Here is a 26,318-nt window from a genome sequence, read left to right on the forward strand (position 1 = left end):
AGACCTCAATGCCCAACAACAGTTGCATTCATTTGGCTCTTGTGAATTTCAAGTGACGTCCTTTTCAACGCGGCTTTCCACTGTAATGGCTAATATTCCTAGTAGCAACATATTAACTATCTAATGACTCCACTCAGTGAATCAATAAATATGATTATCTATCATTACAGCAAACATCTCTGGCTGCATGGAGCCTCAGCTGCTCCGAGGAAAGAGTAGGATTTCACACTTCATGCCTGCTTTGGAGTAATTAGATTTCTGTGTTCCCAGCTTTCCTCCAGTGGTTTGAGACTGGATCTCCACACAGGATTTTTCTCAGGTTGGGGCTTTCGTTGTATTTACTGGATTAGTTCAGCTCTGAGCTCTCTAACACAGCGCAGGGTACTCTTGTCTGTTTGATTGACGGCCTGCGGGGACCGAGTGAGCGAGTTATTTACTGCTCGTTTGTTTGCTCTTGCACGGAGATATCCGGAGATAACAGATTGTGAGGTAAAGTCAGTGGTGAGTTACATGGGCCTTTGTCAATCACAAATAGTTGTGGCAAAGGCACAATCATTGGAGCATGTAGTCTTCTGAGTTGAGCAGTGCTGGCTGTGAGTGCATATTGTTTGCAGCACTTGACACCAGAGCGTGAGGCTGAGAGAAGCTGCTCGCTGGCACTCAGAGGCATAACATTGTCTTGTGTGTGGAGAAAGAAGACCCAGTCGACTGGGATGCTGCTCCAGATAATTGCCACCAGTATAACAAGTTGTGTTATTTCTTGTTTAATATTAGCGCCAGAATTGCCCTAAAAATACTGTTCTTTACTGATGTCTGGAGTGCTACTTTCATACGCAGTATTTGTACCACCTATAAAGAAACACTGTGGTAGAAGTAAATGTCTTTTAACTAGTTTAACCCCTGGTGAAGTGTAAAAGCTATCTGCAGTTTGAACTTTCAGCTCCACCGCGTAAATTGTTTTCATGGATCAATTTAGCAAATGGAACATTCTATTAATTCACCGCACTATACTGTATTGTGTCCAGTCAATCAAACTATCACTGCAGTTATACAGCGGTCAGATATGTCTCTGTGGGTTTTTTTTTCCCCCAGAGCAGAAATGCAATACAGTAGATATAATTACACTATTTTAATCACACATACTCAGCAGTCACAAATGGACAAATCACCAGGTGTGCAATTTTACAATTGTTCGTACAGAATTGCACTAATAGAGGCTTTAAAGCTGGATATAATTATTTGCTTTTCATTTTGCATGGTTAAATTATCCCTCTCTATTTTGAGCAATCCCGCTCTTGAATGGTAGCCACGCATAGCGCGCTCCCCATCCATATTCAATAACATACAATATCTCACTTAATGAAAATCTGCCTCTTTTCTGATGCTTATTGCGTCTGCTGTTGAAATCTCAAAGTCCCGTCATTTCATTTAAGCTACAGAATGTTTATTGTATAAAGAATTTGTAGGGATGTAAAAACTGCCATGGACATGTGAAATATTTTCTTGTTAAACCTCAACAGTGAGCTTATGAAGATCTTTTGTTCAGTCAATTCTGGCATGCTGTGGCTTTAATGATGAGGATGTGAGGGGAAAATAAATTTCCCAATCATGTCATCTCAAAAAGATGATGCAATTATGATAATTGTTTAAATTATTATGATATGAGTTTAAATGAGAAATACTCAATGTTATATTCAAATCATGATCGTGAGCATTAACTAAGTCACAACAGTTCAACTTTATCAGACTCATGAATAACCCCCAGCTCAACAAACCAGTGACCTAATTGAATTTCAAAATGGCAATTTTCCCTGAACTGTGACAATTTGCGCCTCTACTACACATTGAAACTGTATTTTTGCATTTTAAATATACTTTTAATGTAACTTAAAAAAAAAAAAACTGCGGAAGACAAATTTAAGGTAAGGATGTACACACAAACAGCTTCAGTAAGTTTAGAGACGATCCAAGAAGAATTATTTCTTACAGTAAAAATAGACCTCATTCGATGTTTTGGTTTTCTGCTCGGGGAGCTGGGTATATTTCCAGAGAAGGCCTGCACCTGAACTTGAATCTGCCTCCATGTCTTGTTGACACTGTCAGAGCAGCTTGTCTGTCAGACTGCCATGCTGTGATTGAGACATCAACCTAATCCATGTTTACACTGTCCTGCACGTGTCACGCCTAGCCGTTAACCACACAGAATTAGGCCATGTTTGACACCTCGTGCAAGCCGCCACTTGAACCTATCATTGGCTTCGGGCTCAAAGAGCGGTTCCAGTGCTCTGTAAGCAGTTACTTCATTGTTAAGGGCAGAGAAAGCAAAAATAAAGGAGGCTAAGATGATCTGGGGTGGGGGGGGGTGGGGGTGGGTCGGACGATGGATAGCTACGGGTAAGTGCCACTCCTTGAATATCCGCTCTGACTCCCTTCCCACTCTGCCTCTCTCCCTCTGTCCTTCATTTTGCTCATGTCTCTCCTCTTCCCATCTCTCTCCCTTATTCTCTCTATCTTCCCCTGCTTCCTCCCTCTTTTACCTACTCAGAGATGCTGCCAGTGTTTGCTTCTCCTTATCCAGGTTTCTAATCCGCCGCCAGTGAAAGAGTCCACTAAATAGGTGCCGTCGAAAAAGGGGGAGAAGGACAGGCAGAACCATTAGAGGATAGTTTATCAGAGTCGCTCAATCTGTTATCACTCCTGTCCCTCTGTCCCCCCCGCCAGCCGCCACCTCCCTCCCTTGTCAGAGAGCTACTGATTATAGCTTCACACACACACACAAACACACACCACACACACGCGCGGCTGTGTTTCCATCTATTCAGAGGACATTACGCTGAGTTACATGCATTTCCTAGAGATTTAATTTTGCCACAATCTAAGCTTCAGTTTACATCTCTGTCTCCACAACGTGACGATATAAACAGATGTGTGTCCTCAGATCAGGAGAAATACCAGGCATGCACATCACACATGGTCAGGTAAATTCACCTGGGAAGTAAGGACCACCTCTTTGCTTCAAGACAAATACATGCATTTCAACACAAGGTGTCTCTCTGACTCCAACCCAGGGTTCTAGGAACCAGTATCAGCTTCCTGGGTATCTGTATTGATTTACTGACATTGGCTTCTACTATTTTATCACCAGGTTTGCAGCTCTGATGGTTCAGTTGAATCCAGTTCCCCTTTAATTGTTTTGCGAAGGCTCACTCAGTAGAACATGCAAAGAGCAAACGATCTGAATGGGTGCTGCGTGAGTGTTCATAGTAGATGAATCACTGAAGTCATTTTTTCAAACATAAACACAGAAAATGACCTTATTCCAGTTTCTCAACTCGTTTCCTCTCTGACATGGGACTCGTTTCTGCATATTAGACTGTTGAACTGGAAGGCAGATTTTTTTCTTTTAATTTTTCTGACACATTAATGAATTCTCCTGATTATTTGAATGCTGTATTGGTCAAAAAATCACGTGTAGACAGGGACAATGCATACTTTGCCTGTTTTGTTACATGTTTTACTGCTGGGAACCCGACTGTTTCTATTCAGTTCCTAAAATAAATCTTAGCTTGCCTCCCTCTGCTGCTTTTTTACGCATTTGGGTCCACTTGCCTCCACAATCGTGACAACTATACACTTGTAATTCTACCTTTGTGAGGACCTTCACTGACACGATGCATTCCCTCGCCCCTTTTCCTTAACCAACGCAGCTAAATGCCCAACCCTAACCCTGATTCAACCATTAATCCTAGCCTAATTCTAACCCTGAGTCTAAAACCATGCCTTGAAGTTCCAAGGTAAACAGCCATTTAAAGTGTTGAGGACTGCCAAATGTCCTCACAGCGTGGTGTTTTGTCAAGGGTTGATTCACACAAGAATAGAAAGAGACACACACGCAATCACAAAGCCCACATCTGTGTATGTTTGTGCATGTCTGCCTTGTCATAAGTGAGCAGGCTGTCTCGTCCACCTGAATATGGAAGCAACCAAAAATATATCATAATCAGAACAGTATGAAGTTTTTTTTTTAAGTCCCCTTTTGTTTCATCAAGGATGTACTCTCAGTTAAGGCTTGAGAAATAACAAATGTAGAGTATTTCACTGGATATCGTAGCGAGGAGTGTCCCTGAGATGTGAAGCGGTGGCTCTAAAATATGCCGGCGCTACATTTGTTGGCATGGGTGCCACTGAGACCGAGGAGGGGTGGGTGAGAGTTTACCTAAAGGATAAATGTCAGAGGATCAGCTAAATTAGATCCTGCCTGTATTAAGACATCAACCGCTGCTGAAGTGTGAATGTTCTATGTATGTGTGTGTGTGTGTGTGTGTGTGTGTGTGTGTGTGTGTGTGTGTGCGTGTGTGTGCACGTTCTGGTGTGTGGAGTCCTGCTCTCAGCTAGACTGCAGTCCAGGCTAAAATGGAGCTCAGAAGTGAAGTGGCAGAATAAGCTGTTTCCTAGAGTTCTGTCTAGTGCAGAACAAATCAGTGAAGAGGGATGGTCATCCTCTCTTAGGGCTCACTGTGCTGCTTGTTGTCTACCGCCAAACCAACCGCACTGCAAATAACATCATTTTTAGTAAGGGATCCTCACATTTTTATAAATAGATACAGGTTTTAACAGCAGATAATGACCACATAGCTATTTATTTCCTACTATTATCAATATAACCCTCAGGAAAGCAACACACAGCATGTAGACATACATTCCATTAACTGACACTTGGACTCAGCTGCATTGAAAGTGCATCAGAGCGACAGGCATCTATCACCTAGCTTGATTAGGGTTATATACATGTTAATTAATGTTGCCCTCCTGTATGACAGAAGGAAAGTCTGGATGACAATAGTTTCCAAGTGTTCCGATACTGCTGCCAGCCTGACAAAGCTTTAGCACTCATCACACATGCCATTTTTGTTATTGCAGTCGCAGCCACCCAGATCCCAGCTTCAGAAACATACTGGCTATCAAAATTATGATGAAAGTACAGACGGGAAATGACTGCATTTGGATACTGTTTCTGTGGGTGATTTGCTGCAAACAAACATTACTACAGGCTTTATTCGAATTTTTTTTCCAAATGTTGATGTATCCAACTTAGGGGGAGGCACAGCCCAAGCAACAACAGAAAAATGGCTACGGCACGATGACATTTCTGCCATTTCGTCCATGTTCCGTCATTTAGAAGTAATGGCTGTGACCACTGCCACCATGTTTACATAGCAGTGAGCTCCCAGCACCCAGCCTGTGACAAATCATAAAAGCTGGGCCTCTGTAGCCAGGCTGCATTTCATTAAACTTTAACTTCCCTTATCTGCAGCGACAGAGGACGGAATAATAAAGGCTGACAGGTATCTAAAGATGTATGTTTGAACTAGGGGACAGGAACAGCATGAGAGCCTTAGCCAGCTTTGTCACCAAAGAAGGGACATATGTTGCAGGCTATAAAAACTGAAGGCAGATGTTGCTGTTTTACTGAAGCAGAGAGACGTTGTGGATGGTTCTCTGCACATATGTCCACTGTGAATAGCTGACTTTTTCACTAACAATGCTTCCTGCTTGACAAGAATCACAAAAACTAAGCATATGATCAAATAAAGAGGAAATAATCTGTTTTTGGAGCCCATCACACTTTAATATATAAAATAGCACATTAAATGAATACTGTCAAAGCTAAAAAAAAAAAATGTTGGATGAAATACATCATTTGCTATTTTAGAATGTCATATAATAACCATGCACTGCTATAGCAGTCTTACTGTTTGTATAAAAAGTTGAATATATGCGGATTGAAGATAACTGACTTAAAGATATTACTTTGACCGTGTTGAATGAGTCACAAAAATACTTGAGGTATGCTGTCATTCATTATTAGTGAGAAAAAAATATGCCTCAGCCTTGCTTGTCTCTCCCTTGCTGTGATTTTTTTTCCCCACATCGAGGCCTCTCCGAAATCCACTCCACACAAAAAGACCCCTCAGAAAAGAAAATTGGATCTCAGGCATAAGTTGGATGAGGTTTATATCTCAAAAGGACAATGTGGCAAGGCCAACATTAAACCATGTTAAGATCTTCTGAGAGAAGCAGTTGATTGATTCCATAGAACCTTGTTCATCAAGGCCACCAGGTTTGAACCAAGGATATTTGGAATGTGAGGAAGAAAGAGGTAGTTACGGCAACAAAAAGCCGCTGAAGCGGCCTTTGTAAGTATCTGAAAGGACCTATCTACAGCTTGCCAGGCTCTCCCGTTGAGCAGACGAAAGACTACCATGTAAATAAAAGCCAAGGGTGAGCTCACAACTTTGCCTGCATGAATAAAAATGGTCACAATAACATTACAGATGCATACACAAATAAAGCCAGCCATTCATTTGCTTGTAATAGCACTTTCTCTTTATTCAGTATGTGAATTTCGTCTTCAATTCAATTTGAAGTACAAAAATAAATACATATTCAATGTATTAAATGGTTTGTTGTCTTTTCATCTGATATCCAGTTTCAAGACACATTTAAGTGATTTTGTGATTTCACCAACACATACGGTGAAAGGTTGTTTTCTGTGGCTCAACCAGTGTTGATAGACAGCGACGCGCATGCTGAGATAAGGTCAGATATGGCCTTCCCTGTGGGTGGTGGTGGCAACTGTGGAGAGTATCGGCCAGCCTGAGGAGTGGACTAGCTGGCTCAGATAGCCTCCTCCTGCAGGCGAGTAGGTCTGGAGTGCTGCTGCCGCTCTCTCCCCCCCAGCAGCCATGTCCTGTTGGAGTGAGCCCCTTCACCAAAGCTTTGTCTGAGAAGAGAGTAGCCGAAAGGGCCCTCTGACACACTGGACAAGACCCTTCAATATACAAGCGCCACCTCCACAGCCCCGACTACACACACACACATGCACACACACACATTCTGCATACACTCATGTTTGGCACCACAAGAGTGCCAATGTTGTTTTTTGTGTGATTTTAGAGTTTGGACAGAGTGCTAAGCTCAAACACAAATATTGGGAGCCGCAGGCCAGAGCAGAGCGCCATCTGCCCTGTTCACGCCCTATCAGGCTTTCACTGCCCTCTTCCAACAAGTAAACCTCTGCATTCATTGCAAACCAGGGGAGAGAAAAGAAGCAAGATAGAGCCACACACTGTCTGAGTAAGTTTTAAATAGTTCTTTATCTACAGTGTTTTGGACTCTCTGGAAGAAGAAATTGAGATGTAATCAATAATGAACAGCCTTGAAAATGGCTGTAAACAGATGGCCTATTGAAAAAGAGGAATGCTTTTACCTTCTTCCCCTCATATTTGTGTTTTCTAATTTACAATCAAAAAGATGTTTCTTTCTCCATCACTGGAGCCTCTGACTGCGTCTGTCCCTGAAAAATAAAGATTGCAAATTTTCCAGTCAATACGAGCGCACAATTGTCCTTCATGTTATCATAAATAATAACCCACCTTCGTCTGTTTCTTGGCAGACATTTCCCACGTCTCCACAGATAACTCAACCCATGTGTCGCAAAGCGTGACAAAGCCCAGTGTGACATATCTCGACCAACGGAAAGAACCGGGGGAGACGGCGAAGGAAAATGAGGATGAGAGCAGTGGTGGTGGTGTAGGTGGGGTGGGTACGTTAAAGAGGAATGTAGTATAATGTATAGTGGTTTTGTCCAGGTAACTGTTGACTCAAATGAGGTGGTGACACATTTGAAATTGGCCCTGGCCTGCCCACAAAGACGGACAGAGGCACAGCGAGCGCGAGCCAATCCATACTCTCCAGACACCTGCTCGGCTTGGAGAATCCTCAGATATTGACCTTCAATTCAGCCCGCATTCAGAGTTGATGAAAAGAGATAAGCACTCTAATCTGTCCGTCGCCTTCGCACTCCCATTTATTGACTAACTGACACAGACTTATTTTAGCCCGGGCTGCACGCTGTCACCACACGCCAATGTGATACATAAACCTAATAGATGTTTATTTGAAAGAGGCTAATATGAAAATTGCCGCTAAAGACACATGAATCAATTTTCAAAAGCAAACATAATTGGATATTCCGGGACGCTTATTAAATGGCACGGGTTTTCTTGACTGTCAGCAAAGTCTCTGTTTCCTTGTGTGGCATGTTATTATGCTCCGTTTCCCTCTGTCACTTACATCCATTTAACAGATTGCCTGACATGCTTTAAAAATCTCAATGGAAGTGTGTGTGTGTGTGTGTGTGTGTGTGTGTGTGTGTGCAACCAAATGCTTTTATGTGCATGAGCGTATGTGAATGCACAGATAAATTTACACATTATACTCAGGTAGGTCCTTTCCTTACCCCCTCCCACGATGGCTTTTCACTTGTAGGCACTTGACAATGAGTAGGGGAGTAGGAGAAAGTGCTCAGTGGGAGTGAAGGCTAGTGATGCCTACATATACTGTCTGTGTCACAAACCGTGAGGCCACGAGGGCGACCGTGTGGACACACATCTAATCTAACAAGCTGGATCAAGAAAGAAGATTATCGAGGAGATTCACACACGAAGCACACATGGTTACACACCCTGTATCACAGAGCCATCCGGTCATTTTCATATTCATATTTACATGTATATGAGAGCCAGCACATCCCAGGAATACAGATCTATTTAAATTCAGACAGAATCCGTAAATACCAACCTCGGAGAGAGACGGGAAAAGGGGGTGGGCTGGTGGGAGCGGCCAGTATATTTATTTGAGTGACATTGTCTAAATTGAAGTTTGACACTCTTCACCACTCTAACCTTTATGCAAATGTGAAAACATCTATATGTGATGGACAGAATTCAATTAACTGAGATGACAGAAAATAATCTAGTGAACTGAATACATCATGCAGTTGAAAGGTAACATAATCATCCTGGTAGGAAAGGGTTGGGGTGGAGGGGCGGTTGGTAGAGAGACAGAGAGAGAAAGCAAAAGAAAGAGAGGAGAGCGAGGAAGGGGGGGGGGTGGGTTTGGTTGGAGGAATTGGAGGGAGGGTGCAGAGGAAGTCGAAGATAGAGCCCATTTCTCAACCGTCTTATCGAATGGCACAAGCTCTATTTCTCCAAAGCGGAGCCTTCAGTCCACTAAACTCTTGATCTTAAATGAGAGACCCTGGAACACCGTTGCTAAGCAATTAGGGGGGCTTATTGAGCAGCTGATTCCCGCCGCTCAGTGTCCATCATTACAATTTTTCCTCACCTCATAGACTTTCATATTGATGAACAGCAGCTAACGTCCTTGTGGCCAAGAAAATGGGCTCCAACGGCAAGACTGCAAATTACACCACCACCGCACATCCACTACCCTTATTTCACCCTACACACACACACACACACACACACACACACACACACCATGACTGCCCCAAAACAACTGTTGCTGCCTGTACCACAAATGTGAGTTAGAGAGAAAATTATTTATATCATCTCGTGTAAATTCAAAACTAAAAAATCCATAATATCTGTCATATAGTAGAGAAAGAACAAGCAGAGGAACACAGGAGCAGCATGCACACTATCCATGAGGATATTAGAGAGCTGTTGGCCAGATGGGGGCAACCTTAACCAAGTTATGAAACCCTGCTGCACCAGCAGCCCAGCGTGCCACAATACCAGAGGGATTCTATAGGACTGAGCAGGTGTGTTGTTATGCCTCCAACTATATTCTTAATCTAAAATACAACAACGTTGTGGGCAAGAGCGATTTCCTGTATGCTGAATGTTTTCTAAGCTATATGTATTTATATTATTTTATATATTTATACTTTTTTTTCCAAAAACAAAGATATATAAATATACACACACACACACACACACACACACACACATATATATATATACACACACACACACACATACACATATATGTATGTGTGTGTGTGTGTGTATATATGAATACTGCGAAAGTTGGTTTAAAATGAGCTAATATTCACTTGAATATATTCGTCAGTGTGTTTTCTGGCTTCTTGAGTATCAGCAGTGTGAGTGTGGATGTGTGTGAGGTGACCGGAGGAGTCTATAGTGTGTTGCGTATTAACACTAGGTGGCTCTGTTAGAGGTCCTGAGGAGCCGCTTAGTCCAAAACTGGTCTTGTGTTACTATACAGTAGATTGTCCAAATGTGACATCAAATATGAAAGAAATAAAAGTATATTTTTACTGAAATCAACGAACGCATGTTGTAATGAATCACAATGTAAATGCATGGAATCATATTGATTGTTGTAACAATAATATTAGGTGTTGACTGGTCATTGGAGCATTTTGATGGAGTTGTATTTTCTTTTCATCTGGTCTGTAATAAAATAAATTCTAAAATTCTTCATTTTTCATTTTTCTTCACCACAATTTAAAATTAGCTTTATCTATTTTATTCTGTTTTAATATATTTTGTTTCATTTATATGTCTTCAGGGAGCTGATATTCGTATTTATCATTAAAATTTTCAGTTGACTTTGCAAGAAATACAGCTGTGAGCCCCTTTCAAGTTTTAGGTCAATGGTGAAAAGTAATCTTATGATTTAATATGTTCCTCTATTCATTTCAACAGTTTTGTGCTGGAGTTTGTGTCATTTTGACACTATGATTTTATTTTTTAATACATATATATATATATATATATATATATATATATATATATATATATATATATATATATATGTGTGTGTGTGTGTACTGTCCCTAATATAATTCTGGGGACCCACTGCTACAAAACTCTTGTCTAATCCGTAAAAGAATGCTGGTTTAATCTCAATCCTCCTAGAAAACGGTGGTGCAGAGCTGCTGTCGTACTGGATGAAGTGCGTCCTCACCAGATCTCTTACATATAATATAACTTCCATTACCACCAAATAGCTACTGTATGGCATTTAATTTAATATAGCTTTTCAAAGAAACCCACAGCAAGCCATTTAGAGTGCGGTTACATTTGAAGCTTCTGTGAGGTTACTAGTGCTTTCACTGCATAGGCTGTTAATTAACATATTTAAAATGAAGTTGATTTGCTGTGCACTAATCATTCTCTACTTCACTACGAACTGCAGCCTTTCAAACACTGGACAGTAATCAACATGTCGGGCCTAAATATTACATAATCTGTAATTACGATTCGCTGAGTGAAAATAAGAAATATATTAATTAATATACATAAATTAACAAAAGCATATTGATGTTATTGGTTAATGGATGCCTTTACGTGTCACAAAGACAAGGTTAAATTTCCTTCCCTACAATAGAAACATTCACAAGTAGGTCAAAGAGGCAGTGTAAGAAGACAGAATGTTCTCAAGTGGTCAGATTTAAATACTGAAGTCAATTTCAATCAATATTAAAAACATTTCCTGCGCTTGGAAATTATTTTTTATGATATTAATATGCACTGATAACAATCATACAAGAAAAACTGCCTCTTACTCCCCCTCCCTGCAATAGCCCACCCCACCCTGTATGGTGTAAGAGGTGGGCCTGTCCCAGAGGCCCAAGTGCACCATGGGTAATGTTTTGACTCCTCAGGTATAATGAGAGAGCTGCAGCTTGGCTGCTGAGAGGGAGAGTGGCAGCACTCCAGCCCTGACCCCCCTCCTCATCCTGGGAAACCTATCCTGGGCTGCCTCCTGCCTCACTCACAGGCTGAGGAGATGCCATGGAACTGAACAGCTTAAACATTTGACTTATTCTTGACTACACTCCCTCTGCTTCTGGCTCCTGCAAGGTCACTTGTGCCTCCGTCAGACAGGATCCACTGCTGAGATATACCAGCTCATTTCATTTTACAGGGAAAAAACATTGTGCATCCTTGTTCATTTATTGAGGTGAGATATTCATTTGTTAGAAGACGGAATCTACAGCTTTCTAAATTTCGGAGCCAATTTTCTCACAGAAGTCAATATGAAAATTAACCACACAAATTAGGTCTGTTGTATCAGAAAACCTCAAGCATGGCAGAAAGTAATCACTGCTGGAAGTCTCGCTCGAGGCCCGGGCAAACAGAGCACACCGCAAAACTGGAACAGGACTCAACAGTTCTGTATTATTAATTACTTGTGCAAAAGTAGTTACTTTTCAGCGTCACTTTTGTTCCATGGAACTGTGAGGATCAAACACGAAACGTATTCTGATTGAAAGTGGACCAAAAATACTAAACTCACTGGGGGTTCAGATGTATATAAATATATTTTTACATCACATGCCTTCCATCCCTGAGGCCTGTGGTCCAGTCACACACATGAGAAGAGGATCACACAGCGGTTAGGCAGACCTCTGCTGTACTCTCTGTCGTCAGGTGACTCTGAGCAGCGACAGATCCCAGCAGGGGACGTTGCTGATTGCTGACCACGCACACAACAATATCGCCTGTGAACCCACTGCTTTATGGCTGCCCCGGCTTTGATGCAACATCTAATTGGCCGAGATGAACTGTTGCTGTGGCAGCTTGGGGCTCAGCTCCACTGTACAGCAGTCCACACAGCCACTGCCTGCATTTAATTAGGTCCCCTCTGCCTCTTGTTTGTGTATATATGTGAGTGCACATGCCATATATCAATATGTACATCTCATCTGTGTTTGCAACCACTCTGCTTGTACTTGTTTGTACAAGTTGTCAGCAAAAAAATGTACAATTTATTATCTGATTACAATGACGGGCGTCATTTTACAGTGAAGAAAAGAGCGTAAGGGAGGTGGTTAAACTTTGTGAGCTATCTGTGACACGACAACATTCCTGATGGAATTAAGATGGAGAGGGCTTTATTGCATGGTGGTTTGTTGTCTCAGTTCTTAACATAGCTTGAGGTATCAGTGATTGGCTCAGGCGGTGACAGGGTGCGGTTGAGTGGAAGAAAGAGTGAAGGGTGTCGCAGTGGTTTGTTTTCGCAGGCCCTTCACTTCTCAGCATTTGGCGATGGGTCTGGAGCCTGTTGTCGCCATGGAGGGGCTGCGTGTGAGTGGCGCTTTGTTTAACTTCCTCTCAGTGCTGGAGAAACCAGCGGGGCCTGGTAATGAGTCTGCAAACAGGACTCACAAGGAAGAGAACCACGTCCCTCATTGCTAATTACAGTGAGTGATGGCAATCTGTTGCTAAGTATTTTAGCAAGAGGTCCAGAGTAAAATGTTACTGTCATGTAATCATTGATTAGTTATGTAAGAGCACCATAACAAATGAAAAACACAAGAGCGTTAGGGTGAGCTTAGTCAATGCGTAGACTAAATCACTCCTACTTTACAGCGACATGTAGCAGCATCATGCTAGAAATGACAGGCAATTTTGGAAGCTGTTCTGCTTTGTTTATTTGCATAAAATTGAAGAAATACCACAAAGTATCGTGTGTCTCAGCTTGTGTTGAACTCACCAGTGCACAATGAATGATTATGGCAAATTACTATCCCTGTATGAGTTGCAGGGAATCCGCTTGCTGTACTATATGCAGCCCCGAAGCAAGGAAAGAGAAATTGTTCCGCAAAGTACCATAAAAACAGATTGGAAGCTCGGCACTGTGAATTAGCTGCACAGGAAGCCCCTAAACCCCCTGTTTTATTCATGAGCATGAAGGCTATCAGAGTCTAAGAAACCCCTGTGGTCTTGCCCGCTACATCACATCAAGGTTGCATGCCACGTCAACGGAGGGTTGCAATTTTTTTACACGTCACATTAAAAAGAGTTGGATTACCTGCTGCTGTCATTTGACAGAATATAAACATATTACTTACTCTAATGCAGTGAGCGGGAGAAAGAGGTCAACCCAGCAGCCATGTTGAAACTTTTAATGAGCACATGGAGACTCACTAAAATGTCCATGAACTTACATTTTGGAGTGCAGGCAGGGTTGTTTGGGGGAAACAAGGGTGTCAAAGGGGAGTGAGTGCAAGACAGATGAGGAAATGCACTGTTTTTGATAATCCTTTTCAAAACTGGGAGAAGTTCCTCAGGGAGAAGGATGGACGCACACATGGCAGCACCACACAAGGGTACTGGAGAGCCTGACAAGCTGGTGGTGGCTACAGGGTGAACAGTAGATGGGGGCCAAGTGAGGGGAAAGTGAGGAGGAGGCCACATTTGCCAAAACTGCAGAGGAGCTAAGAAAATGAGCTTTCAAATGACCAGTGCAATCTTGTTGTCTTATAATTGCATGTTATATAACTGAAGTTATAGTAGTAGTAGTAGTAGTAGTAGTAGTACAGTGTTACACTGAAAACAGTCCACACACACAATACGTGCTTGTTCAAACGTTGTGTGTGGGGACTTTACACTTGAACTCATGATTATTTTCATCGCTGATTTATCTGCAAATTTTAGTTCATAACACTCGCCACAGTTTTCCAGCCAGAGTGACATGTTCAATCTGCTTTTGTTGTCCCTCTAACACTCCAAACCCAAAGGTTCTACATTTTCTGTCATAAACCCCCCACCCCAAAAAACAATTTGTGCACATTTGTGCTTAATAAAACAGCATATATAGACAGATAGATAGACAGATAGATAGATAGATATTGATGATTATTCATTGCAGCTCTACTTTACACACATGAATGGGTGTGACAGTAATAAGCTTTTGCATTTTTCCTTGACTGTACACAAATTCTTTGCTTTGCAAAAGCTCTTTGGATACAAAAAACATGGATTCTTTTAATGTGTATTGTTTTCTTTTCATCAGCCTGGAATAAAAAAATAATTCACTTCATCAATAAGGGGAACTCATCTTCTTCCCAAATAAAAAAAACAATTGCCACTGTCACAAACATCAGCTGGTATGAAACTCCTTATTGGTTTTCTTTTTTTTTTAACTCCCCTTGAAAGCAATTTGATGTATCTCACAAAATCAAGCCACAGGATATGTAGATCAGGGCCATGTGTCCTTGTTTACTCAGTTTGTCTGGGTGCCAGCATTTCCTAATTGTCCTCTCTGAATTTAGCAACTTAGTCTCTCATCATTACAGTGCCACTGAAGTCCTAATGAGTGGAATTGTTATCTGAAAGATGGCCCCCTTTTTTCCCTGCTGCGAAAGCACATTAGATCCAGACAGCTCATTTCCATTCCCCCTGTCATCTCTCTAGAAATGACGTGCAGTGCTTGAAACTGTTTATTTCCAAATTCAGACCTCCTCCGCGGCAGCCATCGGCTTCAATTACCAGTTTTTCCTGAGCAGAGCCATCAGGCAGCCTGACACTGAGGTCCAACCTAATTCCCACCTTCTCCAAAGTCAAGAGCATAATGTGCAGATAAAAAAGGTGGAAAATAGGCTGCCGCTCATTAGCATGCAGTGCCTGCCTGTTCATTTGCTTGCTGCGAATGAAAGTTCTGACACTCGGCGCCTTGTGCAATGCGAGAATAGTCCTCTTCAGACTGCCTCGTGTCCTTACAGCCATGGAAAGGTCATCGGCAGAGGTGTGTACTCACCAACCTGGCTCTTCTCTGGCCCACATGGGAGAAGGGTTAGCCGGGGGTATTGATTCAGGGAGAACCTCATTACCTGCTGAATCAACATATTATTGCCATGTTTCACCCAGCCGAATTGTTTACAAGTGTCTTTAGCGCGGGCAAAAGCCTGCCCTCATGGGCCACGACCGCATTCATTAGACCCTGACCTCAGTGATTATGTGTTATCTGATACGCGGCTATCTGGCTTGGCTGCATGAGCAGGGCCACTGGCCTGCATTGGCCTGGACCCATTACAACCCCTCACTTTTTCTCTCCCCCTCGATCCCTCCGTCTCTCTGTCTGTGCTCCCTATGAATGTGTCCATTAGCCTGCCGATGTGTAAATTGTTTTCACCTGCACTGCGGGCAGATGGGGAGCAGTGTCTCTGTCGTGATTTCCTATGCATGAGCTTTCTAATCAGTCAGAGAGTAACACGATTCCCTTGCTCCTTGCTAGAAAACATGCACACATACATAACCTACACACACACACACACACACACACACACACACACATGCTCTAACAATCTGCAATCAATATGCACGCTGTGCTGTGGGGATATTGGTGCATTGGGAGCGGTGACGGGGTTCATTATATGAGTTCGCCTTACAACACTGTGACGGCTTAATACAGAGGCCAGGCCTGGGCCTGAGCTGATCCTTGCCTCTACTGTTCCCAATTTCAGCTCAAATTGAAGGATAATTTGACCTGGAAGACTAAACCCACATAAGCGCAATGACATCCTGTAGCAGTGTCAACCAAGTGTGACCCTCTGAGAGTCAGGAGAGGATGCCCCTCAGACAAACAAATAAAGCATTCCCTAATGCCTTAATGTGGATGTGACATGTGCCCCGTGGGCCTCTCCTGGAGGATGGGGTCAAATGGGCTCTTTGGGTGCAGGAATAGGTGCTTCTATAAGAAACTATTTACTCTTGGCTGTTCGGCTATTCTGGTTTCACACAGAAAAAAAAAGATTGGGTAGAACAAACATTAAAATTAAGATAATAAAAAACTAAATACAGCATCAGGGTTGCATGTTTCCTTCATCTGTGCCTTACTGATTAAAATGTGTCTGTACTTCACCTTAATAGGCAAAAGCTCAGTTGATATTGGTTTCAACATCAGTCTATTAATTAACCTTTTTAGCAAATTTTCTTTCTTGTTGTTGATGCCAAACTTACTCTCTTGTGAGGACTTAGAGAGGATATCTGTACCAGATGTAATTAAATGTTCCTCCATCAATCCTGAGATATCAGATTCACATCCACTCAAAGTCATTTTGACCGCGACAGTCTTTTCAGTTCAACGTTGAGTTCAAATGGACATTTGTGCCATGAAGACATTCCTTCAAGGTGTTCCTATGACATCACAACATGTGAGGTGACAGTGACTTTGACCTTTCACCAGTAAAATATTTGAAATTCCTTGAGTCCGAGTGAACATTTTTACCAAACTTGTACACAGGAGTTATTGTATTAATGAGAATAGCATGAATGGACGCATACAGACATCCACACACAGCCGTACAGATATTGAATTTATTTATCATTTATAATGACAAATATCTAACCAAGATCAGCACTAAACTGTTGAATCTCCACAAATTGTATCCTTCCACAATATTCTGTTTTGTCACACTGATGGTGCAACCTAACTGTACATTGTGTAAATTAGTTGCGGTTTGTGTGACACTCATGGCGTGTCTCATTTTCAGGGATATGACTGGTTGTTCACAAGCCACGCTTGCAGTTTGTATGCATATTAGTTGGTTTCATGATGAATCTACATGCTTTTCATTTGAAATTATCACATGTTCAAAGCTGAGGAAGACATAAATCATCACAATGCACGGTGACACAATACAGTTTACCTGCTAGCTCAGTAAGAGGTTTACTTCAGTGCAGTCACCTACTGCTCGACAGCTGGCTCCGACTACAGCGCCTGAGCTGGTAAACATGGGGGTGGATGATGGACACGGTCTATGAAGGCCGGAGATCAGTGTAAGCAACCAGGCCTGACCCAAACAACACAGCCCACATATATCTCATCATCTCACAGCCACACACACTGCCCTCTCTCACGGCTGTACGCCACACCAGCCCGCTATCAGATACCGGTCGAACTCACAGACTCAAGTCAAACTCAGATATGAGCCTCTGCTTCTGCTGTCACCCGCTGACAGGAAAAAAATAGGAAGAGTATGGATGACACCAGCAGATGTCTAAGAGGGACGAATTTAAAAAAAAAAATCAAGAAAGTGAAGAATGAATCCACTCTGCAAACTACGACATCACAAGCTGTGCATGTGTTAACAACAGGCCACTGTCATTAGACCTGAGAGTCTTTGTTCAAAACCACACTGAAGCATTGTGCTCTCAGACGCCACTCGAGACTGCCCTGATGTTTATTCAAATAACAAACAAGTGCAGCATCATAGTGAATCTGATTTCCTGATTTTCCTCTGCTAGCCTCACTCATGAAAGATATTTCAGTTTTAAACAGACAAAGACAATTTTACTATTGTGTCTTAATATAGCTAATCAGCCTCTTGGCCTTCAATTTCTTCTTAACTCGCAACGGAAAAGGCAAGCACTGGAAACCAGCTCCCTCTCCATCCTCTTCTATTCTGTCAGCTTTCGTTTCCATTAAATTATAAAGGGGATTTGTTGCAGCTTTTCATCCACTTGATAGAACTTAACTAATTGCTGTCCTCTCATAGACAAAAACGTACTCATAACACATAGACACACAAATAAACCCTGTGAAGGCATGCAGACAAGTGTACGCACACACCATCACATAAAACTTAACCAGGTACCAGTAATATCATCACCTGGACGTGTTTGATCTTTTTAATATAACTTTGTGAAAATCAAGCTATACTTGTGCCAACTACAAGTGCCTACTTTTTGAAACGATTATAAAAGCCCGGTCAAATCTCTTTTGCTAGTGGTATCAGCCAATTATAGAAACAAGTGACCATTGAATTAACACATGCAACTTGAAAGCTTTTGCACTCTGATGTAGAATGCGCACGGGGGGGTATGTCAGACCTTAATTTGCAATTTCACAGGGAGTCACCTAAGGTCTGGGCAAACAATAGGCTTCAACTCAAGGGAAGTACAATGGCATATAATAAATGTTAAAATGTGATGATAAATGCCACAGCTCCTGTTCTACTTTTTTTTTTTTTTTTTTGCAAATGCTATCCAGACAGGAGTATGAATGAATAACAGACAAAAAAAGTTAAAAATAGCCACAATAGCCAACTCCTGCATCGTTTTTCTTCTTCGAGGAGAATTGAGGATTTGCATTAACACTGCCTCAGATAGACATGCTAGTGAAAAGGGAGCGCAATGAAAACTAGAGCGGTCACAAAAGACAGATAAATCCAACACCACAGAGAGGTGAGCCAACTGTTCCAAGTCTCACACAAGGGGAGGAAGAAAGGGAGGGGGGCGAGATAATTTAGCATTTGTGTAAGCTGTTTATCAAATTATTAACTGCACAGATGTTTCTGACTAGCTAGGGGCTGAAAATGGGCTCTGCCAGGCAGGGGAACAAAGGTCTGAAGGATTCAACGGAGATGTGCACAGAATATCAATTTAATTTACTAGCTGTTAATTCTCATGCAAATTGTGACCTCTGTTAGGGCATATCAATGGCCGTACGCATTGTCTGTCTTACCAGAAGCAGCAGAGAGAAACAGTGCATAAAGACAGTAAAAAAAAAAAAAAAAAAAAATCTACAAACAAGGAAAATCATATTTTGCTGAACTTATTAGTATAGGAAGGTTGGTAAAATGTATTGTTTTTACTAGAGATACACCAATGATGGAATTCTAAGCTGATATTGATCAAACAATAATTTGACCATCAAACTTGTTTTTTTGGGTTGTTTTTGTTTTAACGGTGGAATAAGTATTCTGATGAAATTATACTGCAGAGCAACAATTTTCCTGTGTGTATTTTTGTTATTAATATCAAATAACCATTCTCTTTATTAATAACTTGGCTGATGCTCATAACAAAGGTTGTTTTTTTTGGGGGGGGGGGATCTATACAGGTGTTTTTTTCTTTGGTGTTTATGTTAAATTTGTTTATCCTTCTTCCTCCTTTTGTCCCGGAGTAGGTGAGTGGTGAGCAAAAATGTTAAAAGAAATTACCCTCCAATTCAAAAGTCTTACAGCTCTTTATTACGCCATATTTGAGGACATATTCAACCCTACATTCATGTTTAATATAGCCTTTTTACATCGGTAAACCAAATTTGGCCAACACCATCTGTGAATGCCATCTTATGAGTATTCAACCAGCCAAATATCTGCCAATACTAAGACACGGACAATATATTTCAGACCGATAAACGCTTATGAAGACTGTAAATCATGAATTAAGTTTTTTTTAATTGTGGGGGAAATACACTGGTGACATTTTATTGCAGAGCATGAATGTTAAAATGTATCAATTCATATTCAATAATCAGGCTTAAGATATATGTAAATAGGAAAACATTGTGCATGATGTAAGAATAATTTGTGGCCACTGTAGTTTTGTATCCCCTCATCAATGAAAAGTGCCTTACAGTGTGTACTTACAGTACAAGCTCATGTTGCAGGAAGGCTGTCAAGTGGAGGGTCATTTTGGTTCCAGTGCATCTTGATGATTTCCTGCCTGACAAACAAGCAAACAAAAAAAGACATGCATAATACATGATGTTACTGAATCTTGTCTAGATCGTGGAGCATAATTGGCTGAAAAATAATCATGTGACCACTGGCATCAACCTCAGCTGAGCTCAGCTGGAACAGCAAAATGTTACAAGTCCGATTTTCTTCATCACATCCAAAGTGCCGCCTTCCAGCTCTCCACAGCACAAACAAAAAGACTGGCAACAATATCAATTATACATGCAGGAGGCAAACAAGTGGATTTATTTCACAACAAATAGCCTCATAGAGAGATGCTGAATAGGGTAGATTAGCATTAGAAAGGGACAACAAAACTCCTCAGTTCAACAGCTAAAGAGCAATTTGATGGAACTGGAATTGGGGCAAATTGCTTGATTAGGGTGCATTTGGAGGGGCTGTCAATTCCTGAATTCCCAGCGAGGATGTGTAGTGTTGGAGAAAATAACGTGCTGCTGCAGTCAAAACATGACATTATGACAACTGTCAGTGGTGAACTTTGATAATGCGAGATGAGACGATGTGATGAAAAAGGCAGCATCTGAGAAAATGACACGCACATGTGTATCTGATGGAGAGTAAAGCCTTTGATAGGTGGTATTTCGACCAGTCAGGTTACAGGCGTGCACATTTAATTTGGTGCGGATTTATGAGTTACCAGCTTTTCATCTCCTGTTATCTTGAACCTCAAAAACACACATACGGTTGCTTTACCTTTTATTTTAAAAAAACGGGTTGTTAAAGTAAATATTTAAAAAAAAAAACGTTTTAAATAAATACAGTTTTTCTTACCTGGCACTTAATACAACTTTTGAGACGATTTTACCTAAGAAACGTAACAATTCATTTACTAGCTAAATTTTCTAGAGGTCTCGCGCCCGTGCTGAGACCACGTGCTCTCTCTGTTTATCAACAGGGGTTTCTGGGAAGTGGTGCTCATGGTAACCATGGTAAATACCGGCGACGCGCCTCCTCCTCAACGCCTCAGCCCTGCTTGAGCTCAAAAACCAGGGGGGGGGGGGGGATGGCCAGTATGTCTCGTAGCGAGGACCGGTATTTAGAAAAGATAACGTCTATTCAAGAAAGCATGCATAAAAGGTGAGGTGTCTCTCTTCTTTACCGCAAGTAAGACCCCGCTGTAGACCTCGGGCTCGAGTTGTTCAGTCAGCCGGCCGGGAGCCTTCTCCTGCCGCTTCTACAGGGAGAAAACCGGCTACTAGCTACTAAGCTAATAAGGCAAGCTGGGGTACATGGGTTGTCGTCATTAAGCTAGAGGGAGAATTCATTATTCAACATTGCAAGAGCGCTAACGTGGTGATGTATTCTGTAAATAGTTAGGTAAATAAACGGCGAACCTGACGTAACGTGACACGCTAGCTTGCCGTAGCTTAGCACATTATCCACGAATTAGCTGAGTTAGCTTAGGCTTTGTGTTTGTAGCTAACGCGTCAGTAATTCGCATGCAGATACTGTAGTAATGTGTGTGTGTGTGTGTGTGTGTGTGTGTGTGTAGTGAGAAACGAAGGCTGGAGCTGGAGAGGGAACTGTTTGCTCACTCCAGATCTGATAAAAGGATGTAAGTTACACCGGATATATGCAACGTTAGATATATTTGTTAAGTATATCATTTAACAAAAAAATTAAATTACACTGTCCCTACTGTGATAGCAAAGGTTAGTCTGAGCACTACGTAAGTTTACCATACATTTTCCCCCTCCTTAGTTTTCAGTTAAAAATAATAATAGTGACAAACAATTACCTTTGTACTCAAGTGTGTTACAGTGCCCCTTTGCAGAGCAGAATGTTATCATTGATTCTCATAAATATTAAGATGACAGGTCAAACTTGATACAAGAGTAGAAAATAAGATTTGAATGTGAAACATATTGTGCGTCATCTTTCCTTGTGAGTCTCTTATTTTTTTTGACAAGGCTACTAGATAATACTTTGTTCGAATAATGGTTCTCCAATGCCTACAGCTCACAGATAAAGAGTTCCAAACTGCACAGTTATCTCAAGCAAATCTGTGACAGGGAAGCAAGAGCGAAAATGAGAAACCTTGAGCTTCTGAGAGATGTGGAGTGCCTTGAAATTAGCATGCAGGAGTATAGGCCTGACCATGGCCCCCTACAACAACAAAAGGTAAACCCTCACAATATAATTTGTTTAGTGGAGTAGGGTCTCACATTATGGACTTAAAGTAAAAAAAGAAATAAATCACATACTAAGGATGATCCAGGTTTACTTTACTGCTCTATTTTCTGACATTTGATAAAAATAATAAATAATTCAATTTTTTAGACTACCGTATCTTTTGAAAAACACTTATGGGTTATCAAATGTAGTTTGTCTTTGAAATAATGATAATCAAATTGACTTTCAGTATAAGAGAGTCATTTTTTATAAGCACTATGTGTACATTTATGAAGCTGTTTTATGCAATAATGTCATGCTGTCTTTTTTACAGAGTAGAAATATTTGCTTGCAACTGCTTGATGTGACAATAGTAAACACTCAAAAGTGTGCAATTTATCATGACAAGCAAATGAACGAGGGAGAAAACAATGAGCCAGTCAGATTATCACTTAAAACTCAACGACAGTGCTTGACAATTTAATATCAAATTAACAAAATTGGCTAATTATGACTCACTGAGTTAATTGCCCAATATAGAGACTCTGAAGTGCTCCAGAGGTTTAGTCATTCTCTCCCCTCAAGCAGTTGCTTTATTTCCTCTTGATGCTTTATGAGTCCGATATGTTTATTGTTATTTTGGTTGTCTGTCGTCCTTTGTGTTCCTATAGTTTGATTATGACTTTTTTGGTAAAATGAAAAACTTAAATTTGGGCATGTGTAAAAGATAATCTGCTGTTGCACATGCACATGCTCAGACACAAAGATGTGTATTCAATTGATTCAATATCTATCTATCTATCTAGCTATCTATCTATCTATCTATCTACCTATCTGCAATAGTATTATTCTGTCTTTTTATCTCTTACAGGCAGAGTTTTTGAAAAAGATTTCCGGATTTATAGAACAAAAGAAGAAATTAGAGCAAGGGGTTGAAGCAGCCAAGGTAATTTATGCAATATACTGTATCATTCAGACTACTAATATAGTAAAAAGATTAGCACGCATGCTGTCGAAATAATGTATCTTAACATCCTGTAGGTTACACATTTTGTTGTAAGATTTAAAAAAATGGCACTTGTTTTTTTATGTTGGATCCTTCTTTTTTTGAAATGTTTACAAGGTTTATGCAAATCTCAGTTCTATCAAGCTGCGTCTCAGGTTTAGAATAACAAAGAAAAGTACACATTATGCCGGGTAAATCTGTAGAGGAGTCTGCATTTAAACTGTGTATCTGTAATAGCACAGGTGTCTAATCCTAGCTGGTGCATCTGTACGAGCGATGTAGTTCAAGCCCATAGCTGCTTTCTCCCTTCACTTAAAGCAGTTAAAGCTCTTTTAGATGAAATGTCTAAGACATCTCATAATAACTTGGAGCATGCTGTCTAGAGCAGTCACTTGTAACTGTGTGCAAAACCCCCCTCAGTCTGTCGATATTGTAATGAGCAAAATGGTACCGTTACTCCATTATGCATACAAGCCATTGGCTGGCAGTGTGCATGTCCCTCAGGCTGCAGCATTCATTAAGGAAAGCTTACCGGGCTGAAAGCTGGAGACAGATGATAACGGGATATGATTTTCATATTTAATACATTCCTTGGAAGAGCACACGCGTGCCGCAGATTGATAGAAGAATCAATTGCTACTTTAGTGAAACACTTTCTACTTTGCCCTGCAGCTACCGATGGAATCACTCAGCCAAGAAATTAACTTTTCCTCTTTTTTTTACCTACTTTGTGGATCTGCTGGGCGGGCTGCATGGTTTACAGTGAATGTTATTAAGCAGCTAACTGTTTGGTATTTAAGACGCTTATCAGAAAAGAAACAGAAGCCATGCTTTTTGTTATTATGTTTAGAGGGAGGATTTTTTTCCTTCTCTCGCTCTCTCTCTCTCTCTCTCTCTGGATCTCTCTACCCCCTCCTTGGTGACTTTGGAGACATGAATCAAAACTTGTCTAAAGGATTTCTAATAAGATTAAAAGTTAAAACATTGATCCTGAGACGTTCTTCTGAAAGATGTGGAAAGAATTCTGACCTTGGCCCAAATACTCTACAGTTATTCAGAATTAATAAGAAGATAGTTAACACACTTGAGCTGACAAATTCTGTCAAAAGAGATTCATTTGAAATTTTGAACTGATATACCTTCATATCTTTAAAAAAAAAAATATATATATATATATATATATATTTCATGAAATAAGTTTACAAATAATTTTTTTTTATATATTTTCAGGTTAAATCTGCTCATAGTCAGCACCAGGACAGCTCCGTCCACATAGCTAAGGACTTAACACAAGCACCAGTCGTAGATTTTATGGGCTGCCAGACCTCCAGAGGGTCTAATGCTGAAACTGGAACCACAAGTGTACACTCACACCAAGCATTGCACCGTTCACCCAATCGCAGCATGCACTCCCGCGAACGTCTACCAAGTGGCCTTTTGAAGGACTTCAGAGTTGGCGGAGAGGATGCCGCCAGCAACCGAGCGCATTTATCAGATGAAAATTCAGGCTCAAACGATTCTCCTGACAGCTGTAATTTGAGTGACAAACATGAAAGAACGTTGGCGGTGCTCCCATCTGTTCGATCCTTCACGGGAGTAGCTGGTGATGTGCCTTTTGTAAGTGATGATGAACAAGAACCTCCACCTCTTGTGACCTTGACAAGTCTTGAGAGGAATCCATCTCCCAGCAGCAGCAGTGGCCTTATGAGGCTGGAGAATTCCCCTGCAGAACACAGTGAGCCTGCACCCATAAGGGAAGATGCAGGGAGAGGTCCCAGCTGTTTGATGCCTGAACCCACTTTTGGAAAAGAACCTCAAGATACACCAGGTATGAATTATTCCTTGATAATAACATTTTAGTATGGTTTTGTTGATTTTATGTTCTCCTCGTAAAATTCACAGTCGAAAGCAGTTATTTTATCTTTTTGAAGAAAAGCTATATCTGTGCTTATACTCAGGTGGACGTGAGAGCATCAGCTCACCAAGTTCCGACATACAGTTGTCAGAGAGCAGTGCGAGTGACCTTTCCATTTCTCTGACTCAATCTGACGTTGAGGATGATCTACCTGATAATGTGACACCTGACAGTAATTACACTCTTGACAGGATAGACGATCAAAATCAGCACAGTCCTGAATCATGTCTGCACTCTGATGGATCCAAGAAAACTCCTCAGTTAAACTGTGAAGCCACATTTCCAGCAGGGAACTTTGAAAGGTACTGTTTGTATTTCTTGCAGTCTAGAATTTGCTAAATAAGATTCAGATTGTTTGAGCCTGTTTTAAATTGTGTACAGTTCAGTCAGTATGTTATTCCAAGATTTGGAGCTAAGCAAGCTAGGGGGGGAATGTTCTGCATGGCCATGCTGAACCACAGTTGGCTGTTCATGATAGGAGCAGGAGAATACGGCGTGCAGTCACCACCATTACATCTGAGACTGACAGAGAGGATTGTGGGAGTCACGGTACATGCCACCGTGCTCTCTGTAGCTCAGCAGCAGTGGTGGTGGCAGTGATGCATCTTACACGGAGAGCTCAGGACCTGTCACCAACAATATTGCCATAATCCATGATAATGCTGTAACAGAGCAATTTTCTGCTTGAGAGACCTCAGGAAGTCCCCAGTGGAGGAGGAAATTTGTGGCACCATAGAGTGTTCTGGAGGGTGGGTATGTGGACAGCACTTACAGCCACAAATCCTTAGTGTGATGATGGCCTCTGAGTTGAAGGATCATTTTGGATGGGTTTAGAGCCACAGAAAATCCTACGTGAATGTTTGCACCCAGAGCCTCTGCATTTCTCTATATCACACAGAATTTAAGCAGGACGTCTTATGCTCTTGAAAAAGAAAAGTTTTTAACATAATTTTTCCTCTCTATCATGTTCTCAGGGACATACTGTGTTTATGTTTGTGTTGTGTTTGTCCTTGGGTTTCTCACAATATGCTTAAAAAAATTGAATACGCAGTTGAACGTTTTATTATTATATTTTCTGTCTGAGACTGTAGAATATATTCCTGCAAGACCGTTTCTGTGTGGTCTTCTATACTTTTTATATTGTGACCTCAAGAGGAGCCGCAGTTAGCCTGTGC

General features: G+C 41.2%; 1 protein-coding gene across 2 annotated transcripts in view; it reads left to right on the forward strand.

The window, feature by feature from the left end:
• The first annotated feature begins 21,054 nt into the window (after positions 1 to 21,054).
• The window catches only part of kiz (kizuna centrosomal protein), a 60,656-nt gene continuing 55,392 nt past the window's right edge, over positions 21,055 to 26,318 (forward strand). For both annotated transcript variants that reach the window (XM_086182576.1, XM_086182575.1), the window contains exons 1-6: positions 21,055 to 21,187; positions 21,603 to 21,665; positions 22,069 to 22,231; positions 23,094 to 23,168; positions 24,459 to 25,056; positions 25,187 to 25,445. In XM_086182576.1, coding sequence (XP_086038702.1) covers positions 21,114 to 21,187; positions 21,603 to 21,665; positions 22,069 to 22,231; positions 23,094 to 23,168; positions 24,459 to 25,056; positions 25,187 to 25,445 — 1,232 coding nt within the window. In that variant the 5' untranslated portion in view covers positions 21,055 to 21,113. The remainder of the gene's footprint in view (positions 21,188 to 21,602; positions 21,666 to 22,068; positions 22,232 to 23,093; positions 23,169 to 24,458; positions 25,057 to 25,186; positions 25,446 to 26,318) is intronic.

The sequence above is a fragment of the Aulostomus chinensis genome, chromosome 17, assembly GCF_037954235.1.
Source record: "Aulostomus chinensis isolate RoL2024-O1b breed Wild chromosome 17, RoL_Achi_v1.0, whole genome shotgun sequence".
NCBI classification, from domain to species: Eukaryota; Metazoa; Chordata; class Actinopteri; order Syngnathiformes; family Aulostomidae; genus Aulostomus; species Aulostomus chinensis.